This window comes from Carassius auratus, linkage group LG28B (assembly GCF_003368295.1).
Source record: "Carassius auratus strain Wakin linkage group LG28B, ASM336829v1, whole genome shotgun sequence".
In the NCBI taxonomy this organism is placed as follows: domain Eukaryota; kingdom Metazoa; phylum Chordata; class Actinopteri; order Cypriniformes; family Cyprinidae; genus Carassius; species Carassius auratus.
Window position 1 is genome coordinate 140,944 of NC_039293.1, and position 23,256 is coordinate 164,199.

Genomic DNA, 23,256 nt, shown 5'->3' on the forward strand with positions numbered 1-23,256 from the left:
AGCCTTCAGCCACCTGAAACGTGTGAATGTGTGAGTATGACTTCAGAAGCTTTCAGAGGCGGCCCTGATGTTGTGGGGGCTTCCCTTGCTCTGGGGGGAATATAGCACAGTCTGCTTTGAAATATGTGATCAGTGGGCCGTGTCCTCACACAGGCGCGCAGACCCATGCCATTATTAACTCATTAAGATTAATATTGTTTGGCGACGGGACACTGGCTTCATACTGCTATTGAATGCGACAGTCATATTGCACATTTGTTTCTCGAGCAGTGCTGCAAAATGAGCTGTTACATCTTCTATTCAACGCGTTAACCACTGAATAACAGATACAGGAGCCCAATGAGGAAATTTCCTTGATTACAATCTGTTCATTAAAAACAACATGAAAGACATCAGCAACCCAATTTACTTCAGTTATGTGACGTATTTCAGAGGGAAATGGAATAATTGTGTGGGATGGCACATGATTTAATCCACCAGGAAATGCTGTGAAGGTGTAAAGTGTGCGTTTCTTATCAGAATTGAGCTGAAAGTGAGTTTGCAATGGATTTGTGTACAGTTATGCATTTGGTAGTTGCATTAGATTTTTTTTTATCATGTACTACAGTACTGTTTGAGCTACATAAATTATGCAGTATTGTGGGAAAACTATTTTTTTTAAAGTCTGCATTTGATTCAAGCACTATATGCTAAATGTACTATATATATTACTGTTTGAGGAGTTCTTTTTTTGCGATTAGTGCCATATTAGTACCTTGATTGCAGGAAATAGTTCATCCAGAAATTTAACTTAGCTAAAAATTTCCTCACCCTCAGACCATCCAAAATGTAGATGTAGATTCCCTGAATATACTGCTCGATTTCTCCAAATCTGTTCCGGTGAGGATACAAACTCCTCTACATATTTTCAAATCTTAGAAATATTCATTATTGAGTGAACAATTCCTTTGAAGGTTCTTAGAGAACCCCCAAAAAATATCACATTGGGACAGATTTGGAGAAAATGTAGCATTACATCAGTTGTTCAGCAGTGGATCCTCTGCAGTGAATGGGTGCCGTCAGAATGAGAGTCCAAACAGCTGATTAAAACATCATAATAATCCACTTTAGAAATGTTTCTCTTCTCTCAATCAAAAATGCTTATTTTTATGTCGACCTCACACATGCCCTGTTTCATAATGAGCATTTTGTAACGCTTGACCTTTTTCATTTAATATTTTGCGTTATTTCATTCACCTCATGTTGGCAAAAATGGTTTGCACTTCCTTGCCTCGGGATTGCGTTGGGCAAATACTGTTGCTTTGTCCTCACATCAATGTGATGCAATAGCACTTCTCATTCTGTGCTCACTCTAGTGGACAACTACCGGCACAGCAACTTCAACAGATGTGGACGGCTAATTAGAAGTGTTTGAAAAATCATTTTCACTTTTAATGTTAGATTTTACACTGCCTGAAAATCATGAGAGGGGAGTTTGCACATGCAAAATTTGTGGTTGGTTGCCAGGTCATTTGAATGCGCTTGTTATGGTGATCTGTAGTTTGATACTACTAAACATCAGAGATTTTGTCACATTTTTAAACAAGCATGCTCAGGGCTTGAGCAATATTCACTTCCACTGTGTGTTTTAATGGACTTGCTATATTTACGACAACCCCTGTGGTCTCCCACCTGCCTCAGAAAACACACCTGCAATATACAGCTGACTATACATCTTTCAGCACTTACCTGCGGTTAACATCTAAATCTGACAGCGACACCACGGTTCATCTTGAGTCTATTTTTGGAGGTGGGAACAAAGAGTGACCTTGATACTTAACAGGGAATAGATACAGAAAGAAAGACAATAGAAAGCTGAAGAGATCCGAGTCTATTAACCCCCACGACCCAACTCCAAAAAAACAGACAGCTTGGTTAACAACACTTTATTGCAGTTTTGTCGCTCCCACAGAACTGCACTGTTTGTACTATGTTCACTGTTGGCTACCATACATCCCATAAAGCTCATAAAAAGGCAGCTTTCTGAGGTAACATCTATCTAGATATCTAGATTAATGCAATTATTTCCACACAAAACCCCAACCATTACATAAGACCTGGCTATTAGTTGTGGAATTTTAAATACATTTTTAAAAATGAAGGTTCTGTTTTGGCATCGAAGGTTCCGTGAAGAACCTTTAAGAACCGTTTGTTAAAATGTTACACTAAGAAAGAACAGTTCAGTTAAAGAAATATTAAGAAATAATATAAAGAAATAAGATTTTCAAATTATTGGGTGAACTATTCCTTTGCAAGTTCATTGAAGAAGCCCTAATAGACCACATCTATCACATTGCTGTGAAAACCTCCTTTCAGAACCTTTATTTTGAAGAGTGTAGATCATTTTTTATTGTGGTATACAACGTGGATAAGTGGAAATGTGAAAGAAACAAACTGATATTTATCATAACATGCAGTGTAAAAATGCTAGTAGCTTATCAGTCTGAAGAAAAAAATGATCATCCATTGTTACTATAACCTATAAAAGTGAACTATCAACCCCAAAAGACGGTGGAAAATCGCACAACTGGGAACTGATTCAGTAAGTTTAAAACATGACAATTGAATCACTGTTCACATTTAAGGCAGCTGATACCCATTTTCAGTCTCAGGATATTTTATTTTTGCAATTTTTTACATTTTTTTAAGTGTGTGTCAGCCATTTTTGTTTTCCATGCGTACACATTTTTCCCTCCAAAACTGCAGACAGTTTATAAAAGTAGTGCGGAAAGAGAGGAGAGTTATTTTGGCGCGCTCTCCTCGCATTCACAAGAAACTCCGCCTCAAGATTTCACAAGAACCTCCCTCCACCCCGTCCCAGAATCCCCCACCCTCAAATATCCCCAAACACAACCTCTTCACGCAAAAAAACAAAGTCCCGTGAGATCCGTCTCCATTGACTCAAACGGACCCGTGGCAGGAACAGGATTAGCTCCACTGCTCCTCCTCGGTTTGTTCGCTCCACCGTTCCTCCTTTCGTTCACTCGTCCTCCTCCTCGGCCTCCCTCCCACCTGGTTTTCTTCTCTCAGTTTCGCCGGTAGCGGTTCTTGGGCTTTTCCCCGCAGCCGGTGACCTCGCAGGAGGACAGGGTCGGGTTCTTGCCGGAGTTGATGCTGCCGAGCAGAGAGGGCAGCTCGTGGGTGATGGCACGCTCGATCTTCTCCAGTAGACAACCACCCATGTAGGAGCACTGGGCCGACAGTTGCTTAAAACTGCTCACTGGGTTAATACCGAAGAAATCGCGGTAAGCGTCTCGGTTGGGCAGGTCGAACTTGCTGACGTTGGTTTTGGCCAGGATGGATTTAAAAATGAAGAACTTGTCGGGATCGTCCACAATCTCCTTGAAGACCAGTTCGGGGTCACTGAAGAAGCTCATCTTCTCCTTGAAGGTCTGAACATAGCGGTCCACCAGGAGGGCGTGAATGCGAACGCGGATGCCGTGTTGGCGGATGAACGCGATTTTGTTCTCCAGACGGTTCTCGATCACTTGGTTCAGATCTTCCAGCAAGGATATTTCCTCACGTTTGAAGAGTTCGCGGCTGGTGTCCGGTGCGTAGTCGTAGGGCCAGAAGGAGCTGACGTAGACGCGCGGGGGCTCGGTTACGTTAATGAGGGGCGCCAGGCTCCAGAAGAGGGCGCCGTAGACGCGCATGAGGTCCTGGGTCGCCAAGCTGTCGGCTTTATTGAGGATGATACGGATCTGGGACTCCCGACCTTTCAGCTGCCGGAAGAGCATCTCCAACTCGAGACCGACGTCCAGTTTGGTGGGATCAAAAACCACGAAAATGAGGTCGGCGCGATCGATAAACCACTGGCACACGTCGTTGAATGGGTAACCTTGAAGTGGGACAAGAAATATAAAAAAATAATTATTATTCATAAATTGAGATGTTAAATACAGGGTATCTGGAGGATTTAGTTTTTTCAAATCAGTAATTTGGGGTTTTAAGGACCCATACGAACCATGATATTACAGAAATCAGTGGTGATGATGGAGAAGTTTGTACCTCTCTCCTGCTGTTTGCGGTTCTCGATGATTCCAGGCGTGTCCACGAATGTGACCCTCTCCAGGAGCTTGTGGGGCATCTCGATGCCAACCAGCTTCTCCAAAAAGTTCTGGCCAAACTTCTCCAGCGGGGAGAAGGAGCGAGAGCTGTCGGCAGCCATGACGATGCCCTCCACGGTGCGGATCTTCTCGCCGTGCATGATGACGGTAAACTCTGAGGTAGTGGGCTCAGCACCTGGATGAACAGAAGATGATGCACATTTGTAATAAAGTACTTTAATACCGAAAACCACTTGACAAGCAGCACAGACCACAGTTTACCTGTGTATAGCTGGTATGGAGTGTCCAGCAAACCCAACAGGTAGTTGATCATGGAGGACTTGCCCACGCTCCAGGGTCCGAGGAACAGCACCATGGGTTTGGAGGTGATTTCTCCATCTGTTTGAGAGAGAGAGAGAGAGAGAGAGAGAGAAAGAGAGAGAGGGGACGATGGCATTTACTATTAAAACATTTGAGACTACGGGCAAGAACCACATTTCAAGATCTAGCATGAATGAAAAAGCCCTTTTTCTCTTTGATAAAGCAAATGGAAATCATAATATTAATGCACTTAAGAGTATAAAATAAAGGTCCCTAATAGGCATCGATGGTTCCTAAAACACCCACAGAAACTTTTCTTTCCACAAAAGTTTCTTTAGAGTGGAAAAATATTATTTCGGTTTTTCAGAACTGTTCATTAAAAGGTTCTTTGAGGAACCAAAAATGTTTTTTTGCATCACTGCAGAACCCCATTTTAGAACCTTTATTTTTATGAGTGTATGATTTTAAATATTCAGTAATGAACTGGTCATTATTGAAAACTTTTGTCTCCATCTGTTAAAGGGGAGATGATGTTGCGAGGGTTTTTCCTGGTGCTTGTTGCTTATACTTATTGCTGATTAACTGGGTTTCGTCGTTCACCTCAGACCACAGAAAGTAAAGTACCATCACACTGGGGTGCACATTTTTGGAAGAGCCAGCAGAAACAGCGATCATAATGAGTGATGAATGCGCCATGCATTGAGTGTCAGCATTAGTCAGAATCATTAAGAAACACAAAACAAGTCTTTCAATTAGATTATCTTCTTTATATGGTCTTTTTGTTGTTGTTGAACACAGTACATTTCAAGGCCCCTCCAGATCGAGGTCGAGAAGCTCGATAGCAGCTCAGAAGAACCCAGTCACAATAAAGACCACCGTCAAACCTTCAGACACAACATGAGACTCTATACTTTAAAATATAAAGGTTCTTTATTGATGGAACCTTTAACATCCCAGGAACCTTTCAAATGCAGGTTCTTGAGATGATTCAAATGTTCTTCACACTAAGAAAAAATGTCTCTTTTAACAGCTGGAAGGTTCTTTGCGGAACCTAAAATGGTTATATCGGAAACTCCCTTTTGGAACCTTTATTTTTAAGAGCGTTGGATCTTTATTTCATTTAGTGCAAGTCAGTTTGGATATAAGTATCCAACATATGACAAGTAACTTGCTCATATGGTCATGCAAGGCCTGCACATGCAACCAACACTGCTTTAGCCAGAGGAGATGCTATATATTTAATATGATGCAAATCAATTTAATGCATCCTTACTGAATAAAACTATTAATTTATTTCTTTTTTTATCTGTACTTTTGTAACAGATGCATCATGATTAATTGGCAAGCATTGTTTATTGCACACACCATTCTATAAAACATGCAACCCACACTTTTATCGTCTTTATACAGTGAACATAGTCTTACAATCAGATGATCCTCATAAACAAAGACTTCGATTAGTGTTCAGAATTAGTTCATTTAGACGATTTGATTAGTTGGATGAATAGAAACAGCTGAACCAAACCTATCCGCTGGTTGAACTGTTGCACTGGATGACTTGAAGCAGTTAATTTAATATTCTCCGATAGAGTTTGGCTCTTTGCAGTGGCTGACTGTCGACTGAGCAATGCCAGATGCTGACATATAATGGCACTTTGTAATTAGTGCTCGATCAGTGCTGATGGTAATTGGGCAGATGAGCTAGCGCTAGCTGGCGGGGGTCAGAGACGCAGGCAGAGGCATGCAGTGAAGCGCCCCGTCATACCCACATACCCACCTGTGGCAGAATCCCCCAGTGTGCGTCCAGGATAGGCTGTTTAGTGACGGGTGATGGAGGAGAGAGGGATGAAAATGACAAGTGTGAGGAAAAGTGCAGGCAGAGGAGGAAGAGAGGAGAATGTGAAGGGGGAGGACAGAAAGGGACACTTTTCCTGTGAAGCGGTGATGAGCTGAAATGTGTGTGGATGAAGATCGATGCTCGTCCAGATACAGTGATTTCTAGAAGAGGTTGAACACACACTGCAACAAATCCTATTCTTATAAATAAATGTAATACATATATATATATATATATATATATATATATATATATATATATATATATATATATATATATATATATATATATATATATATCAATGTATAATAAAATGTATAATGTTTATATGTAAATGTAACATATAAATGGGTTGATCTCGGAAAACCTTATAAATAAAGGATAAATAAAAGAACAAATTAATATGTTTATCTTGTTTTAAACTTAAACCCCAAGTTATAACAATTATATATTTATATATTGTATATTATACAATATTACTGCTATGTAAAAAAAAATCTCAGTCTCTTTATTTTTATGTTAAGATTACATATCGAATCATTTTCATTTATATTAAGCATTTATATGATTTTTCACACAAAGATTACGCGTCTTATAAAATGAAAATTTAAATTTGTTTTGTTTTTTAACATCCAAATTTTACATTGAATTGAATTTGTTACTTCACATTCCTTTATAAATGTGTGTAAAATTTACTAAGAAAAACTTAATAATGTAGTATTTATTGATGAAAAAATACTAATAATATATTTTTACAGTTTTACAGGAATGGGAATAAAATATTTTACACAACAGTGATGGACATTGTTCATCAAAATAAAGCGATATATATATATATATATATATATATATATATATATATATATATATATATATATATATATATATATATATATATATATATATATATATATATATATAGATAGATAGATAGATAGATAGATAGATAGATATAGATAGATACACAAATAAGAAAAAAAATCCTAAAATAAGATTTTAAATAATTAATTAAAACATTAAAATAAGCTTCATTTTCTTTTGGCAAAATCCTTTTTTTTTTCACTTGATTTTGGGGTGAAATATGATCTGAGGTTCTAAGATTCAATCTAATTATATTTTTAACAAGATAAATGTACTTAAAAGATTAATTCAGTTAAATAAATAAATACCTCACTAAATTGTTTTAAGCAATAAAATAAAATAAATATACAAATAGTGTAAATCCCATGCTTGTACCCAGAAGCCCCTGCATCGTGGCAGTATGTGCTCATATTGTGGTGTGATGGTTTAGGACACATTTTCTTATTTCGATCTCACTGGCTCACGCTCAGATGATGTTTGATAGCTTGTTTCAGCTTCTTTCTACTCCCTTACAAGTGTCAGGTCAGTTCTGCGTTATTGTGGTGAGTGTAGGGGTTAAATACCATGCTGAACCACAAGGGGGCAGGCTGGGTACCAGTGTTCAGTCAGAGGTTAGCAGGACACTCAATACTCTCAAAGTCACCCTTCAGAGGACACAACCTACATACAGTACACCCAACAGCTTTAGGAGAAGAAGAAGAACTCGCCGTCTCTTTTTCACACTCAGACTGAGGGAACAGGTAAATCTCTTCAATGGGTTCAAATGTGGGCCTTGCTTTTAACAAAATAAAACTTCCTCATATTAAAAACATAATATAAGATACACTAAATAATGTTTCTGTGCTGATGTTTTCACCAAAAAAAAATTGTTGTGTAAATAAATATATAAATAAATAATTTAGAAAATATTGCTGGCAGAAAAAAAAAAAAAAAGAAGTCAAAGGCTCATCTGGAAGCATAATAAAATACAAACAAAATTATGTTTTTAGATTGTGTCTTTGTAATATGCAAATTATGCAAAATGCATAATTCATCTTATTAAACGCCATACAGATTATGAGCAAATCAAAATAACTACTGGGTGTGTTTTAATGTTATGACCAACAAATATTTATAAATAAATACATGACAGAAAATAGTAATATATATTAGGACAAATCATAAATTAAATATATAAATAATAAAAAAACATTTGTCACTTATTACTTGAAATATTTAGTAAAAGTTGTGAAATATTGTTGAAAGTCAAAAGATAAATGCATCTAAAAGCATACTATAACAAAGCTAAAATAATATTTCGTGTAATTGTCCATTTAAAGGTTTAAATATTTAAATTCATCATAAATTTGATTGAATATACAGATTATGAAAATGTCATAAAAAACCATTGGGTTTTAATATTATCGCCAACAACAACAACAACAAAAAGTGTACTGTTATAAATAAATAAATACAAATTATAAAGTCTAATAACTAAAGGTAACATTATGCAACATTCTGAAATTAAAGGTCTAATAACATCACTTTTTAAAACATGGCCTAACCTATTTAGTAAAAGTGATATAAGTGTTCGCTCTAAGTGTAAAAGTTGATCAACTCTCACACTTATTATTGTTTGTGAGAAGTCGTGAAGTCTTGCTGAAAGTCAAATCGTCCAAAGTTCAGTTCAATCCCAAAGCACTGTTTCTGCCTGAAGAAGCTCCTCTTTTATAAGGTATTAGTGCATAAATAATTAAAAACAGAGAGACGCTGCACAGAGGATAGTTCATGTGTATTCATGAGAATTTAGTGCAGACTTGTGAGGACTGGAGCACATCGAGGTCTTATATAAAGCCAGGGCTGTTGAGAAACTCTTGATTGCTTTCAGATGGAGGCTTCGCTCCTCTGGCAGCAATAAGACAGCCTTGTGTTTTCTATTTTAACTCTCTCTCTCTCTCTCTTTCTTTCTTCCTCTGTTTTCTGGCCCCCCTTGGACGAGCACCAGTGCTACAGCTGTGTGGAATGACGAAGCGCACATGTGTCGGCTCAAAGAAGCCCCGAAACTCGGATACACCAACGAAGAAAAGCCTTCATCCTCCATTAATCCTGCAGTTGGTTGTCTAGAGCCCTGATGTATCTGAACTTTGTGAGTGAAATGAAATACTCAACTGTTGCACACGTCAAACACAAAGTGATGATTGAATAAAGCTGCGAGCAACAGTAAATTACTGGGCTGGGGACACAAACAGCCCAAGTTTAGGACAGGTCATTCAAAATCATATTTATAAACGAGTTCATTAGTATTTTATTAAAGGTATTGAAGTTTGACACAGCAGCCTTGGGTTCTTCCTTATGAATATGATGATGGCAGCTTTAATGCACAGTGGGATGGTTTGGATGATGGAGAATGAGATAATGGAGATGAATAAGCAATCATATTTGCAATCAATATTTTTAGCCCAAGTTAAAGATTTATGTGTTTGCATATGAAATGTCCATCGATTTGGATTAGACAGTTTTGACAAACTAATAAACTGAACGTGTCTATAAAGAAGTCTATAAAGAATTCTGTAACTGGTTTGTGTCATAAATAATGCAATAAATAATGCAATAATCTCACACATTGTAACTAATTGAATATTGCTTGTTCCACAGCTATAGACATATTTCAGCCATCTTCACACTAAATTACATTTTAGATTCAACAGATTTGTGATGATTCAAAACAGTATTATTTTAGTCCTATTATAATTTGTATTAACATTTTGAATGAGTTTTCATTTTAATTTTAGTTAAGGTTTTAATATGTGTGTGTGTTGTAATGTTTATTAGTTTTTGATATATATATTTTTTGTATGTCTATATACCTTATTAATTTTTACTTCATTCAATCTCATATATTTTAACTAATTAAATATTGCTTGTTCCATAAGCTTTAGCCAAATTTGCATGTTCATACTTCTTAACTGAATAAATTTAATTTGTTAATTTATTTGACGTTTTTATTTTGTTAAAACGTTAAAAAAAATTACTAATTAGTAATTTATTTTTTTGTTTATCTACAGTTTTTATAGATTTTTATTTCATATACATTTTCAGTTTTTATTTTATTATCAGCTGAAGTTTTTGTAATTTGTTGTAAAAAATTATTTAATTTTAATTTATTTAAATTTTAGTTAAAGTTTTTTTTTGTTGCCATTTTTACTACTTTCTTTTTATTTAACTTGTTTTAATTATTTTAAAAAAATGTTGTAGAACATCAAGTTAAATAAAAACAAAAAATGCATCCTTGGCAACAAGCAAAGGTTTGTTTATATATATATATAGTTAAGATTTATTTAAAGTATATTTTATGGTTTACTGTAATAATTCTGATGCTATGCAATTTAAATAAATGCATTTGGAAAACAATAATTATTTAGATAAATCATGGCATAGTTTATTATTTACGATTTGCATCTATTTGATTTTGAGTGCAGAAATTTTCAGAAACCTGTTTCTTACCTGTTACTTTTATGTATGACTGACAAATATGCATCGCACCACAGTTTATTCGTTTATGTGAACATTTCACATGCAGTTCAAATCCATCTTAAACTGAGAGCTAAATGCTTTCTGCGAGTGGACAAACACTGACGGTACCTGAGATCTCATGCTGTCTCAGCTCATTGTACTTGTAGGCCTGCTCCATGGGCCTGATGGAGTTGTGGTAGATCTTCCTCAGCCTCTGAAGAGCAGCTGAAAGATGAAACAGAGAACAAACAGAGAGTATGACATCCAGCACAAGACACAGAGGCCGAGCGCAGAGAGGAAAGACTGCAGATGGTGTTGTGGATAAAGCCTTTGGGAAGGAAATGAGAGGAGACCGTCCTGTAAACAAACCAAAACATTGACGTGCCTTTCTGAGGTAGTAGTTCAGTTTGAGTCAGATATAAACTTTCTCCTGGTAGCTGATGTGGCATATGGACTGAATAATCCATTGTTAACTTTTATGACCAGTTCAATCCACAAGCAGCAATGACTCATTATGATTTCATGCTTCACGAAATACAAGCTGCTCACAAACTACTTCAGCTTTTTGATTTGAGCCAGATTATTACTGCTGTGACTGTAAAAACAAATAATATGATAGTTACTTAAGATTTTGCCTCAACAGACAGAATTAATGTTGCCATAACTTACATAAGCTGACTTGCTGATTATAGCATTTATTAGAGTATATATTTAAATACTATAAGCATACTTTATTTATTCATTTATTTGATTTCGTTTTTTTTTTAACGGTATTTTCTGCTAGAATTATTATTTAAGATTTAGCCATGTTATGTGATATATATATATATATATATATATATATATATATATATATATATATATATATATATATATATATATGTGTGTGTGTGTGTGTGTGTGTGTGTATGTGTGTGTGTGTGTGTAATAAAATCACTAGAAAAAAACAAATCAAAATAAATAAAAAATAATATATATATATATATATATATATATATATATATATATATATATATATATAAAAGTTTTATTTTCAGTGATTTTTAATACATAAACACTTTTTTTTTTACATTTTATGTAGTTGCCAAGATAATTTTTTATTTATGAAATTTTTCATCTGATATTTATATTAAATTCAATCAATGAAAAGTATTTTTAATAGCTTTAGTAAACGATATCGATATCGATATCGAGTTACGATATCACTTCATAATATATTAGAATATGTTAATATTTATATTAAAATATAGTTTTTATTAATAAAATAAAATGGTTGATTTCTAAACCCACTTAAAGAATTCAATAACATTATAGTTTCATACTTATAAAAATCATAAGACATCGTATTTATGGAGAATAAATTGAAATGGAAAATGCTTCTTTCCAAGTTTACATAGCTAACTTGACTCTAATAATGGCTATAAATATTATATATATATATATATATATATATATATATATATATATATATATATATATATATATAAAAACTAATAATTTCTTTTGGCTTTAGCATAATTGTCACACACAGAAATGACTTAATTTCTTTAAATATTTTTCTCAAGCTGTGTAAATAACATTTTACATATTATGAGGAAGAACTTTTGCTAGCGCCACATCCTATGGCTTTGAAAAGTGGATCAACTCTTGGTTTCAAACCAGTCCAAGATGGTTAAGCTGTTTCTTAACAGCATGCTAGTGTGAAACGTTGCTTAACCCAGGTTTAAAGGCAACATTCACCTGCTAGCACTGGGTACAAGGCCTGTAAACTGAAACGAAACGATAAGTTCATGTGTGTGTGTCATGTGCTCACCAGCATAATCTCCAGCTTTCTCATCCGCGGCGAGCCTCAGAGTCTCCTCGATGTGAGATCTGTCTCTCAGGATGGATTCCAGGACGGCTTCCTCCTCTGCAGAGAAACCAAAAGCACACACATTAAAACTTCCTTCCAAGCCTGAGGAAATCTTGCCCATGATTCACTGCAGCAGGTCTTCCTGAGGTCTCTGCGATTAGTATCCTGTGATAAAACAGTCCTTTTAGTCTTTGCCAAGGCCCATCGACGAGCTATCTGTTATTTGTGTGCTTTCTGGATGGATAAACCTGGATTTACAAAGAGTTTTACAGACTTTAAAACACCTTGTAAAAAGTCTAATGACCAAATGTGCATGACTGGCCCAGACTGTAGTAATTTGTCTTCAAATACACATAAAAACAAATGTCTCTTCACATCAAGGACCATAACTATAACAACAAAGATAGGCTTATAGTATTAAAAAGTGGTGTTATACCTTATCTATATTACAAGTCTGAAATGTTACTATACGCAGAGGTCTAGAAATACAACAATTTGAGTTATCATTCATGTCCGTAACACAAGTTTAATAATTCACATAAGCAATAGTATTTGTAGCTTTATCTTAGCTGTTATGAATACATTTATTTGCTGTCGACATTTGTCTAGCACACTTCTCATCGGGGCATTGTTGAACTATTGATGTCAGACTATTGATATTCCTGCCACAATCGTCCCTCCTCTGTTCATAGATATTTACCCACAATGCCTCAGAGCAATTCCTGCCAGGCTGCTGTTATCAAGACCCAAGACATTAATAGAGTCTAATGGGAAGACACCGTGCCTTCATATTTATATTTAGCAGCGCTGCCATACATTACAAGTTCTTCATATATTAACAGCACGACGTCTCTTTTGGAGGAAGGAGATGAGAGAACCACAATAACATCCATTACGTATCCTGTTTATGATTGCATTTCCGTTTCGTTTTGACTATTTGATCAGACTTATGCTTAAAGTATCAAATGTAAAAACTTAAATCAAAGCATTATGTGCCGCTCAAGAAGCATTTCTCATTATTATCAGTGGTGCTGCTTCATATTTTTGCGGAGACCGTGATGCATTGTTTCAAGGTTTACTGATGAATAGAGAGTTCATAAAGTGTAATGTAAAAGTTATCAACAATCATCCGTCTTATTTTAGAGTATTAAATCTAAAAATAAAACCAGCCAACAGCCAATGGTCAAGTGTAATGTGGCCTTGGTTTCATAACACAACGGTGTTGGTGTATACGGGGACTCCCTGGTTTCATAACAAGCTGGAGCTTCAGTGATGGACACATGGCTACCAAATGGTTGGATTGTATGCTGATAAGAGAGATAACAAACCCTAAATATATCCAGCAGTTGGCAGCTGCCCTTATTCACCCAACAACACACTGCATCACTTCTGCTTTATACTGTTTTCTATGCAAGTTTACCAGCAGAACAAATAAAGATTTTCCTCAGGATGCCTAAAAATCCTAGTATTGCCATACATCATGCATGGCATCTTTTAAAGCACCATATTTTATCATATCATTTCTTGTTGGAGTATAAATTGATGTGCTGGCATTACTTGCATAAGAAGACATGCTTTAAATTGATCAAAAGTGACGGTATCTGTGACAGCTTTGGTGAGCATAAGGGACTAAAGAGACAAAACATTAAAAATCTTCATTCAGCATACAGTGTAGTGAACTTGCTGCTATGGTGTTGCCTGGAAAGCACTAGAAGTGAAGTTTGGCTTGTCTGCATGCAGTCCAGCTCATCTGTCATCCCTTCCCACAATCCTTCTCGTGGCCCAAGCTGCTAAACGACGTATTTATCTTGTTCTCAGGTGTCCCTTGGCATTTAATTGCTTATCTGAAACTTGCTTGGGCATCCGTTAGCTTTCTTCGTTGGCTGCAGACTGAAATAACTGACAGCTCAAGTAATATATGCTTAATCAACCTGCATCAGCACAAACAAAAAAGCCATCTGTGAATGTAGGCCAGCCAGGTTTCTGAAGAGCCTGACATCTGTTTACATCTTTCCTACGTCTTTAGATTATAGAGTTCAACTAAGGCTGACCAAACAGCCAAGGGTTCACATTGTTTGCTATGACCAAGTGAATTTTAATTGAACATAACCGCATTGAAGTTTAAATTAAAATGCAAGGAAGAAGTCATATGAACTGAAATTCAGACAAAACATTTAATTGGTTGAAAAATTATTGTTAAATATTGTTATTTTCTGTCTGTCTGTCTACATGTCTATCTACATTTCTATATGTCTGTCTGTCTGTCTGTCTGTCTGTCTGTCTCTATCTGTCTGTCTGTCTGTCTGTCTCTATCTGTCTGTCTGTCTGTCTGTCTCTATCTGTCTGTCTGTCTGTCTGTCTACATGTCTATAGGTAGGTCTGTCTGTCTGTCTGTCTGTCTACATGTCTATATGTCTGTCTGTCTGTCTGTCTCTATCTGTCTGTCTGTCTGTCTGTCTGTCTACATGTCTATAGGTCTGTCTGTCTGTCTGTCTGTCTGTCTGTCTGTCTGTCTGTCTACATGTCTATAAGTCTCTGTCTACATGTCTGTCTGTCTATATGTCTGTCTGTCTGTCTACATGTCTGTCTGTCTGTCTACATGTCTATAAGTATGTCTGTCTGTCTGTCTGTCTGTCTGTCTGTCTGTCAACATGTCTATATGTCTGTCTGTCTGTCTACATGTCTATATGTCTGTCTGTCTGTCTACATGTCTATAAGTATGTCTATCTGTCTGTCTGTCTGTCTGTCTGTCAACGTGTCTATATGTCTGTCTGTCTGTCTACATGTCTGTCTGTCTACATGTCTATATGTCTGTCTGTCTGTCTGTCTGTCTACATGTCTATAAGTCTGTCTGTCTGTCTGTCTACATGTCTATATGTCTGTCTGTCTGTCTACATGTCTGTCTGTCTACATGTCTATATGTCTGTCTGTCTGTCTACATGTCTATAAGTATGTCTGTCTGTCTGTCTACATGTCTATAAGTCTCTGTCTACATGTCTGTCTGTCTATATGTCTGTCTGTCTGTCTACATGTCTATAAGTATGTCTGTCTGTCTGTCTGTCTGTCAACATGTCTATATGTCTGTCTGTCTGTCTACATGTCTATATGTCTGTCTGTCTGTCTACATGTCTATAAGTATGTCTGTCTGTCTGTCTGTCTGTCAACATGTCTATATGTCTGTCTGTCTGTCTGTCTGTCAACATGTCTATATGTCTGTCTGTCTGTCTACATGTCTATATGTCTGTCTGTCTGTCTGTCTGTCTGTCAACATGTATATATGTCTGTCTGTCTGTCTGTCAACATGTCTATATGTCTGTCTGTCTGTCTACATGTCTATATGTCTGTCTGCCTGTTTATTTTTCTTTCTGTCTGTCTGTCTGACAATCTGTCTGTCTGTCTGTCTACATGTCTATATGTCTGTCTGTCTTTCAGCCGGCCTGTCTGTCTGTCTCTCTGTCTGCCTGTATGTCTTTCTGTCTGTCTGACTGTCTGTCTGTCTGTCTGACAATCTGTCTGTCTGTCTACATGTCTATATGTCTGTCTGTCTTTCAGCCGGCCTGTCTGTCTGTCTCTCTGTCTGTCTGTCTATATTTGTATGTCTGTATGTATATCTATCTCTGTCGTCTGTCTATCTATACAAAGAAAAGATATATATAGGTTACCTATATGTATCAATGCTAAATTATTTGCATATATGGAAAAAATTGTAATCAACAATTAATGAACAAACAAATAAATGCTAAAAAAAAAACTAAATGTTAATAACTAAATTAAAAATAAATGTAAACAAAAATAAAAAAGCCATGGTAAAAATCTGTTAATAGATAAATGGCAAATAAACAATAATAAATAAATAAATAAAAAGCTAAGTTAAAGCTTATTAATGTTTTTGAAATAAGTATGTTTTTCTCACCAAGGCAGCATTTGTTTGATCAAGAATACAGTAAAAAGTAATGTTACAATTCAAAATACCCGTTTTTTTTATATATTCAGATTCAAATCTGAATTTTCAATATAATTACTCCAAGAAACATTTCTGTACTGTTGAAAATGTTGTGCCGCTTAATATTTTTGAACAAACTGAGATATTTATTCATCAATCATCTGATGATCAGAATGTCCAAAAAAACTGTATTTATTTAGAATAGAAATCTTCTGTAACATTACTGTCACTTTTGATCTGTTTAATGCGTCTTTGCTGAATAAATGTATTTTAAAAAATCTTTAGCTAAGGTAGCTTACATAAACTGGCTTGGAGGTGGTTAACAAATGTCCTGCCCTTTGTGTTGTGTTATATATATATATATATATATATATATATATATATATATATATTTCTTCTTTTGTAGACTGTACAACAGCTCGCTGCAGTCAAATTCTGCAGCTCAACATTGACATGTTTCTCAAGCCTGCTGAGGACTCGCCCCACTGAACGCACTGCCATACTGTTGAGAGCAGATGGGCTTTCAGTGCAGAGACTGCAGGCCTGTTGTAATGACACAATGTGCTAGTTAAAGCATACAAGTGCTCAGCCGACACGAGCCAAGTCAAGCTGCTAAAAATACAGCCCTGTAATGTTGAGCTCAGCATGGCGCTAAAATGGCGAAAGGTTAGCGGCGAGGTGTGCAGTTTAAATGGAGGACCTGTGAACTGTGTGGGGTTTTAATGGCTAATGTCCTAGTGTGAAACACACAGGTATAGAGACAGTTTGTAAAAATTACATAATAAATGTTAAAAATAGGAAAGGAAACCACTTTATGCTTTTTTTTTAGTATCTGCAAAATGAATAATATTAATTATAACAATAATAATAAAATGAATGAAAGAAAGAATACATGCATGAATGAAGTAATAATTAATGGTAAAACTTAATATATGGAAAAATATATTATAAATAAATAAACAAATGTTAAACTAAAACTGTATAAAAAAAAAACTCCCTTCTCCATGCAAAATATATGACTTGTCACGAAAGCAACTTGTAATAACTTAAGGAGGACATCACGGCTGTTTAATTCTCATGTGGGCATAGTTTAGATCCACACAACATCAAATCTATGAAATATCTCCACAAAAGAGACTCTGTGCCCTCGGGTGCACAGTATGCAACGACAGCAGCTCCAGTTCTTAATATAGCGCCAACACAATTACAAATATATCCGCTTCAGCCGAGCACAATGTCAGTCCACGGGGGTTAGCTTTAATTTAACCCTGTACGCACTGGAAGGACAAATACGCAAACTGCCAGCATCTGTCGCAGGGTCTACAGACATCCAATGAGCCTGTCTCCTAGCAACAGAGGCTTTGGAAAAAAACACAGCTGTTGCTAGCGCTCATCCTGCCGGAATGCCATCGGACTGCTGTAGACTGCAGCTTATTGGTCAAATACACATGTGCGCACTTTTGTGAAGAAACATGGTTTAGTATCATCTGCTGACCTTACAGGTGTTTAAATAACGGTCGGTTTAGGCTCTCTCGATGTTTATGATTGCATAAACACAGATGGAGATCCTTGAAAAGCAGCAGGTGATCGTTTAGGCTTCTCACAGTAGGCAATAAATACAAAATGCATTCATTTTCTAACTAGCAACTTTCATGTAAATGATCTAGTTTTGTTCCGGTGGCCCATAGGTGTGTCGTCCCCGGTGGATCAGGGTAAAAGCCCCTGATCATGTTGTGCTGGCGGATGCAGGAGGTAAATTGAATTAATGTGAGGGTGATTAGGGATAGCCTTGAGCCCGTCTGAACCCGCAGGATTTACTGGCAGCGAGGGAGAGCATACACAACCTTTACCGTGGGCCAAGGGATTTCCAAGAGAACAAAGCTGTTGTGGGATTAAATGTATAGCATTACACAGCAGCTAAACTTCACAAAATCAGCAGCTAAACTTCACTATAAATGCTTTTACAGCCCTTACAAAAAAAGAAAAAAATATATATATATATTACATTAAAAATGAAACAACCATGGTCTAGGCCTACAGTATATCAGTACAGTTTTTTTATGTTAATACTTATATAAAATTGCATAAATTTAATTTTGCATAAATTTTCATTTCAATTAAAACTAAAAAACTAAATACTGGATTAAATAAAAAAAATTATAAATATATAAACAAACAAACTGTGAAGCATAAATGCTGTTAATCAATCTATATATAAGCCCTTACAAAAAAGTCCAGTACAATGATGGTATAAAACGGCAATGTTATTTCAATACACTTCATGATCATAATATTAATATTGTGTAAAATTACTTATTTAAAATAAATGTAGCATAAAAATAATGGAAATGGAAATAATATTATTAAATGACAATAAAACTATGATTACCATATTAATTTAAAATGTATATGTGTGTGTGTGTGTGTATATATATATATATATATATATATATATATATATATATATATATATATATATATATATATATATATTAGTATATTATACACAAATATATACAAATTACAAATTATAATAAAAAATGCATTAAAAATATTACTTAAATTCAGCATAAAACAACATTTATATACATACATAAATTATTTAAAATACATGCTTGTAATATACTTTATAATAAAAAGAATAATAATATACAAAGCAGAGCATTCCTGCAAATATTAATCTATCTGTCTGTCTAACCTATCTATGGGGCAAATCACAGAGACATAAATAGCAACAGGTGCCAAGGTTCTGGTCTCAGTTGATGACAGAAATAGCTCCACAATGGCTCATGCCTCCAGGGGGCGGAGTCTAACTGGCCTTTTTCTGTCAATCAGAAGTGTGATTCTACACTTCCAAAATGAGCAGTTAATGAAGATATTGGGTATCTTCAATAGTTAACAGCATCTACATACATTAAAGTCAACATAAGAGGTGGTAAATCTAAATGAATGCTAGCATGATCAATACTGACCAAAATATTACAGTAATATGTTGTAGTAGAAATCGATTCCAGAAGTTCCCATTCCCATGTTTTTAGTTTGATACTTTAAAAGCTTTTAATAGCGTGACAAAACGGTAGTGACACATTTTTGAATCCGAGAACCGGGATCATATCAGTGTGGTAATTCTGCAGAGGAATCATGGGTATCATAGTTAGGATGGCATAAGAACATCACATGGACTCGAGGTGGTAAAGGGGATTGAAAGCATGACTCATTTCTGTAAAGCCACGTCCCATTGGCCTTTTTATGGAATAAGCATTTGGCTGTCCGTCCCACAATTCCTAGCAGAGGGAAGTCCCTTAAGAGCAGGGGCACCGCATGCCTGCTGTACTACATTGCTGAAAGGTGGGGAGAGCCCTTACTCGCGGTCGAGTACCCATATCAGATGTATAAGTCAATAAGGACGACTTCCTCCATTACTCATGGTTTGCTCTTTAAAATAAAGCTTCTTTATTGGCATTGATGGCTCTACGAAGAACCTTGACCATCCATGGAATCTTTACATTCCACGAAAGGTTCTTTATAGTGGAAAAAGATTCTTTCAAAATGTTCTTTGCACTAAGAACTGTATTTTTACGGGATTTCCATCCAAGCACCACGCTTGCAAAATCCTAATATGCCTAGGTAAGGAAACTCGTCACCTAGAAGATATTTTGATGTGGCTAAACAGGAGGAAGGTGAGGAAGGACGAACAGATGCCAGGTCGTAAGGTCGTAAACCTTTGGCCTACTACATAACAACTGGACCCAGATTATTTAATAAATGAACCCATGCCCCACTCTTAAGAGGAATTTAGGCCAAAATCATAATGCTTGTTACAAAGAGAAAGACAGTATAAAACAATCGGATATGACCAAATGTGTTTTGTTTTCCTAGCGAAAAGTGACCTGCAAAAATCTTCACAGTGATGTCATAGAAGAACCACTTTTGGCTCCCTAAAGAACCTATTAGTTTCTTTTTCACAATTTAAAAAACCTAAAGAACTTTTCCTGCAATTAAGAACTCCTTGGAATGGAAAGGTTCCATGGATGTTTAAGGTTCTTCATGAAACCATAGATGCCAATAATGAATGGGAAGTGAAGATTGCCAAGTCTCATGGAAATTTCTTAAAGTTTTATCTGCCCATAATTATACTGAAAACTCCTTTTCACCAATAAATCAACTAAAGCTTAAAAGCATAAGCACTCATTTTAACGTCTTTCAACAATGGCACTAAAATCATCCAATTGTTGTCCATTTGAGGCAACTAGCATTTCAGTTCTCTAGCTGTACACACACTAATGCAGCAAGATTGGCATAGATCACCGCGGCTCCTCCTGCTGAGATAATGCATGTCCTTATATGGCCAGTAGCTGGGAATAAATAAATTGTGATTGTGTCAGGGTGACAGCAGCTGCATGCTGGATCCAAAGACAAGCACGGACTGAAGGGGAGGGGAGAGAGGAAGAGGACGTTGGGGGAATCTATAGTAGACAGTGTCCAGTTACAGGACAACTTCCAATCTTAGACACCTGACGGCAGCCTGAGCCCGTGAAGGCCCACGTCGGGCTCGAGAGGAACCCAAGGACGGAACAAGGGTAACGGCGGCTGCCAGAGCCCTTGGAAATCACATCCAAAGCAGAAGTAGCTGGACTTTTATAGCTGACACTCTTAAAAATAAAGGTTCTAAAATTATGTTTTTGCTGCAGTGTCATTTTGGGTTCCCCAAAGAACTTTTCAGTGAAAAGAAGTTCTGAAAATAATTTGAAGAACATTTTTTCTCCTATAAAAGAACCTTTTTTATGGAATGGAAAGGTTCTGTGGATTTTAAAAGTTCTTCATAGTTAATTGACGCCTGTAAGGAACCTTTATTTTCAAGAGCATGAGTTTAAAGCGCAAGACCTTCTTGAATGAAATAGAATGGTTGGATTTAGTTGTCTCACACTGGCAAATCAATAAAACCAATATACCATGGGACATTCTGGGACTCAAGAAGAGTTGGAAACAGGAGCAGAGTGACTGGTTAACAGTCATCCCAAGGCTCTAGCTCTTTCCATAAGCTGATGCCATGCCTCACGACAGCTGACGCACAATGCATGGATTGAAATGTCTATCAAACGAAAATAAACCCGTTTGTCCCACTTTGACACAATCAGCTACTCAGAGATTCTACAAGCTTAAATTGAAATACATATCGCAAGATTTAATTGATAAAGGATTCATTTAGCATTCAGACAACTTTTTGTTAAGCTGCACATGCCAGGTCCTAAGATAACTCCTCCATGTTCAGAGTTTTTATTAAACACTTCGAGTTTAAATAGCTCAGCAGATGGTGACATAGCCCATCTCCTGCCGGTGAACGTCACAGTTATAAAGCATGCTTATTTCATGCTCATTCATTCAAACTTCCTATAGTTTCATATCAAAATGACTAACATATTGCACCACAAGAACCTTAACCTGCTTTCAACTTTCAGTTTCAACCACTCTTTGAATCCAAGTGTTTTCTTGCTACAACTTTTCAAACCACTAGATGGGAAATGGTACTCTCTTGACGACTTCACAAAGTAAACCTCATCTCAGATCCATATTAGTGAACTGAGGAAACTGTAAAACGCTCTTACCTGCTGTGGCCAGTGCCAGCAGGGGCACAAAAATGCAGAGCGAGACTAAGACCTTCATGTTGGCTGCCAGGAGACCTCTGGTTGGCTCTCTAGCTATATATACTGGGCTGATAAGGTCAGAGGGCGCCAGCAAGAGGGTGGTCTTACAGAAAGGACTACATGGAGGGGGTTGGTCCTGTATCAGAAAAGGGCGCACCCGAGCAGCTGACTGTCTCTTTCAGCAGAGCCATCATGGCAGTGACTTCAAATCAAGGCTGTGCGACCATCTCCAGCACAAGAGTGCTTTGGTACTTCAAATGGTGTTGATTTTGTCAACTGAGAAGGAATGCTGTACAAGAGGTATGACAAGACAACACTATTTGTGACACGGCATTCCACTTTTTTTTAAAAAGACCCTCAATGTATTTGATAAAAAAAATAAATAACAATTAATGAAGAATTTACTTGATGGTATGGTTTCAAAAAGCTTGTGGGTTATTATAAACCTATTGTCCTATTTAATGAACTTCAACCTGAACCCAGGCTCAAGTCGCACTGTTAATCACCAGCAGTCGTGCTGGATAGGATTACAGGAGTTGACAGTCGGCAATGAGGTGTAAAAGTCAGCATCATCATTTCCTCGGAGAGCAGAGATTAACGTCTTATCATTACACAGCAGAAGCCGACTCCAGCACTTCACAGACAGATGAACTCCCTTCATTAATCTGTGAATACACTATAAAGTGTTTATGGAAAAATTCACTTGTAAAAGACAAATGTGAAACAAAATGTTGTTTAGGGTTTTCTGTTGCATCTGGGATTTCAAAAGATTATCAGAATTACGAGACAAGAACTCAGAATTGTGAGAAAAAATGTCAGAATTGTGAATGAAGTTGCAGTTAAATTGTTTTGGGATACCATGACGAAATCAAGTTTCTATATAACTTTGCGTGCTGTACCAAATTTGTGTTCTAGTTAGGACTATATTTGACAAGAAAAATATATATATTTCAAGGAACAAATACAAATCTTGGAGGTTAGCCACCTGAACGTATGACTTTTCATGAGCTTTTAAATTGGTGCCAGGTGATGATACACAGTCTAATTTTGAATTTACTTAATTGTTTGAAAATTCAGGTAAATCTTTTGTAGTATTAAACCATTTACTTCTCCTTGACAGTCGCTTTACTGTTTTCCAGTCTCTTTGGAGTGTTAAAAGCAGTTTGTGAATAGATAAAACCCCTAAAGTTGCAAAGAATAAAGTCTCAAACCAAAAGAGC

General features: G+C 36.3%; 1 protein-coding gene across 2 annotated transcripts; it reads right to left on the minus strand.

Moving 5' to 3' along the window:
* Positions 1-1,910: 1,910 nt before the first annotated feature.
* LOC113067625 (sarcalumenin-like) lies at positions 1,911-22,083 on the minus strand. Of its 2 annotated transcripts, XM_026239987.1 has the most exons (7): positions 21,998-22,083; positions 12,410-12,505; positions 10,726-10,821; positions 6,184-6,219; positions 4,368-4,484; positions 4,048-4,281; positions 1,911-3,877 (listed from the first exon to the last, which is right to left on the minus strand). In XM_026239987.1, exons 1-7 carry the CDS (start codon positions 22,053-22,055, stop codon positions 3,066-3,068), a joined length of 1,449 nt encoding a protein of 482 aa, XP_026095772.1. In that variant the 5' UTR covers positions 22,056-22,083; the 3' UTR covers positions 1,911-3,065. The 2 variants fall into 2 exon arrangements, with proteins under 2 accessions (XP_026095772.1, XP_026095773.1); XM_026239988.1 differs by lacking the exon at positions 6,184-6,219.
* Between the last annotated feature and the right edge of the window lie 1,173 nt (positions 22,084-23,256).

What these genes read in the sequence shown, in the direction of transcription:
- LOC113067625 (XM_026239987.1), bottom strand. Translation starts at nt 22,055, where the DNA reads ATGAAGGTCTTAGTCTCGCTCTGCATTTTTGTGCCCCTGCTGGCACTG. An exon ending in GAAAGCTGGAGATTATGCTG is followed by an intron (nt 10,822 to 12,409) that starts GTGAGCACATGA and finishes TTCATCTTTCAG; the next exon opens with CTGCTCTTCAGAGGCTGAGG. An exon ending in TCCATACCAGCTATACACAG is followed by an intron (nt 4,282 to 4,367) that starts GTAAACTGTGGT and finishes CTGTTCATCCAG; the next exon opens with GTGCTGAGCCCACTACCTCA.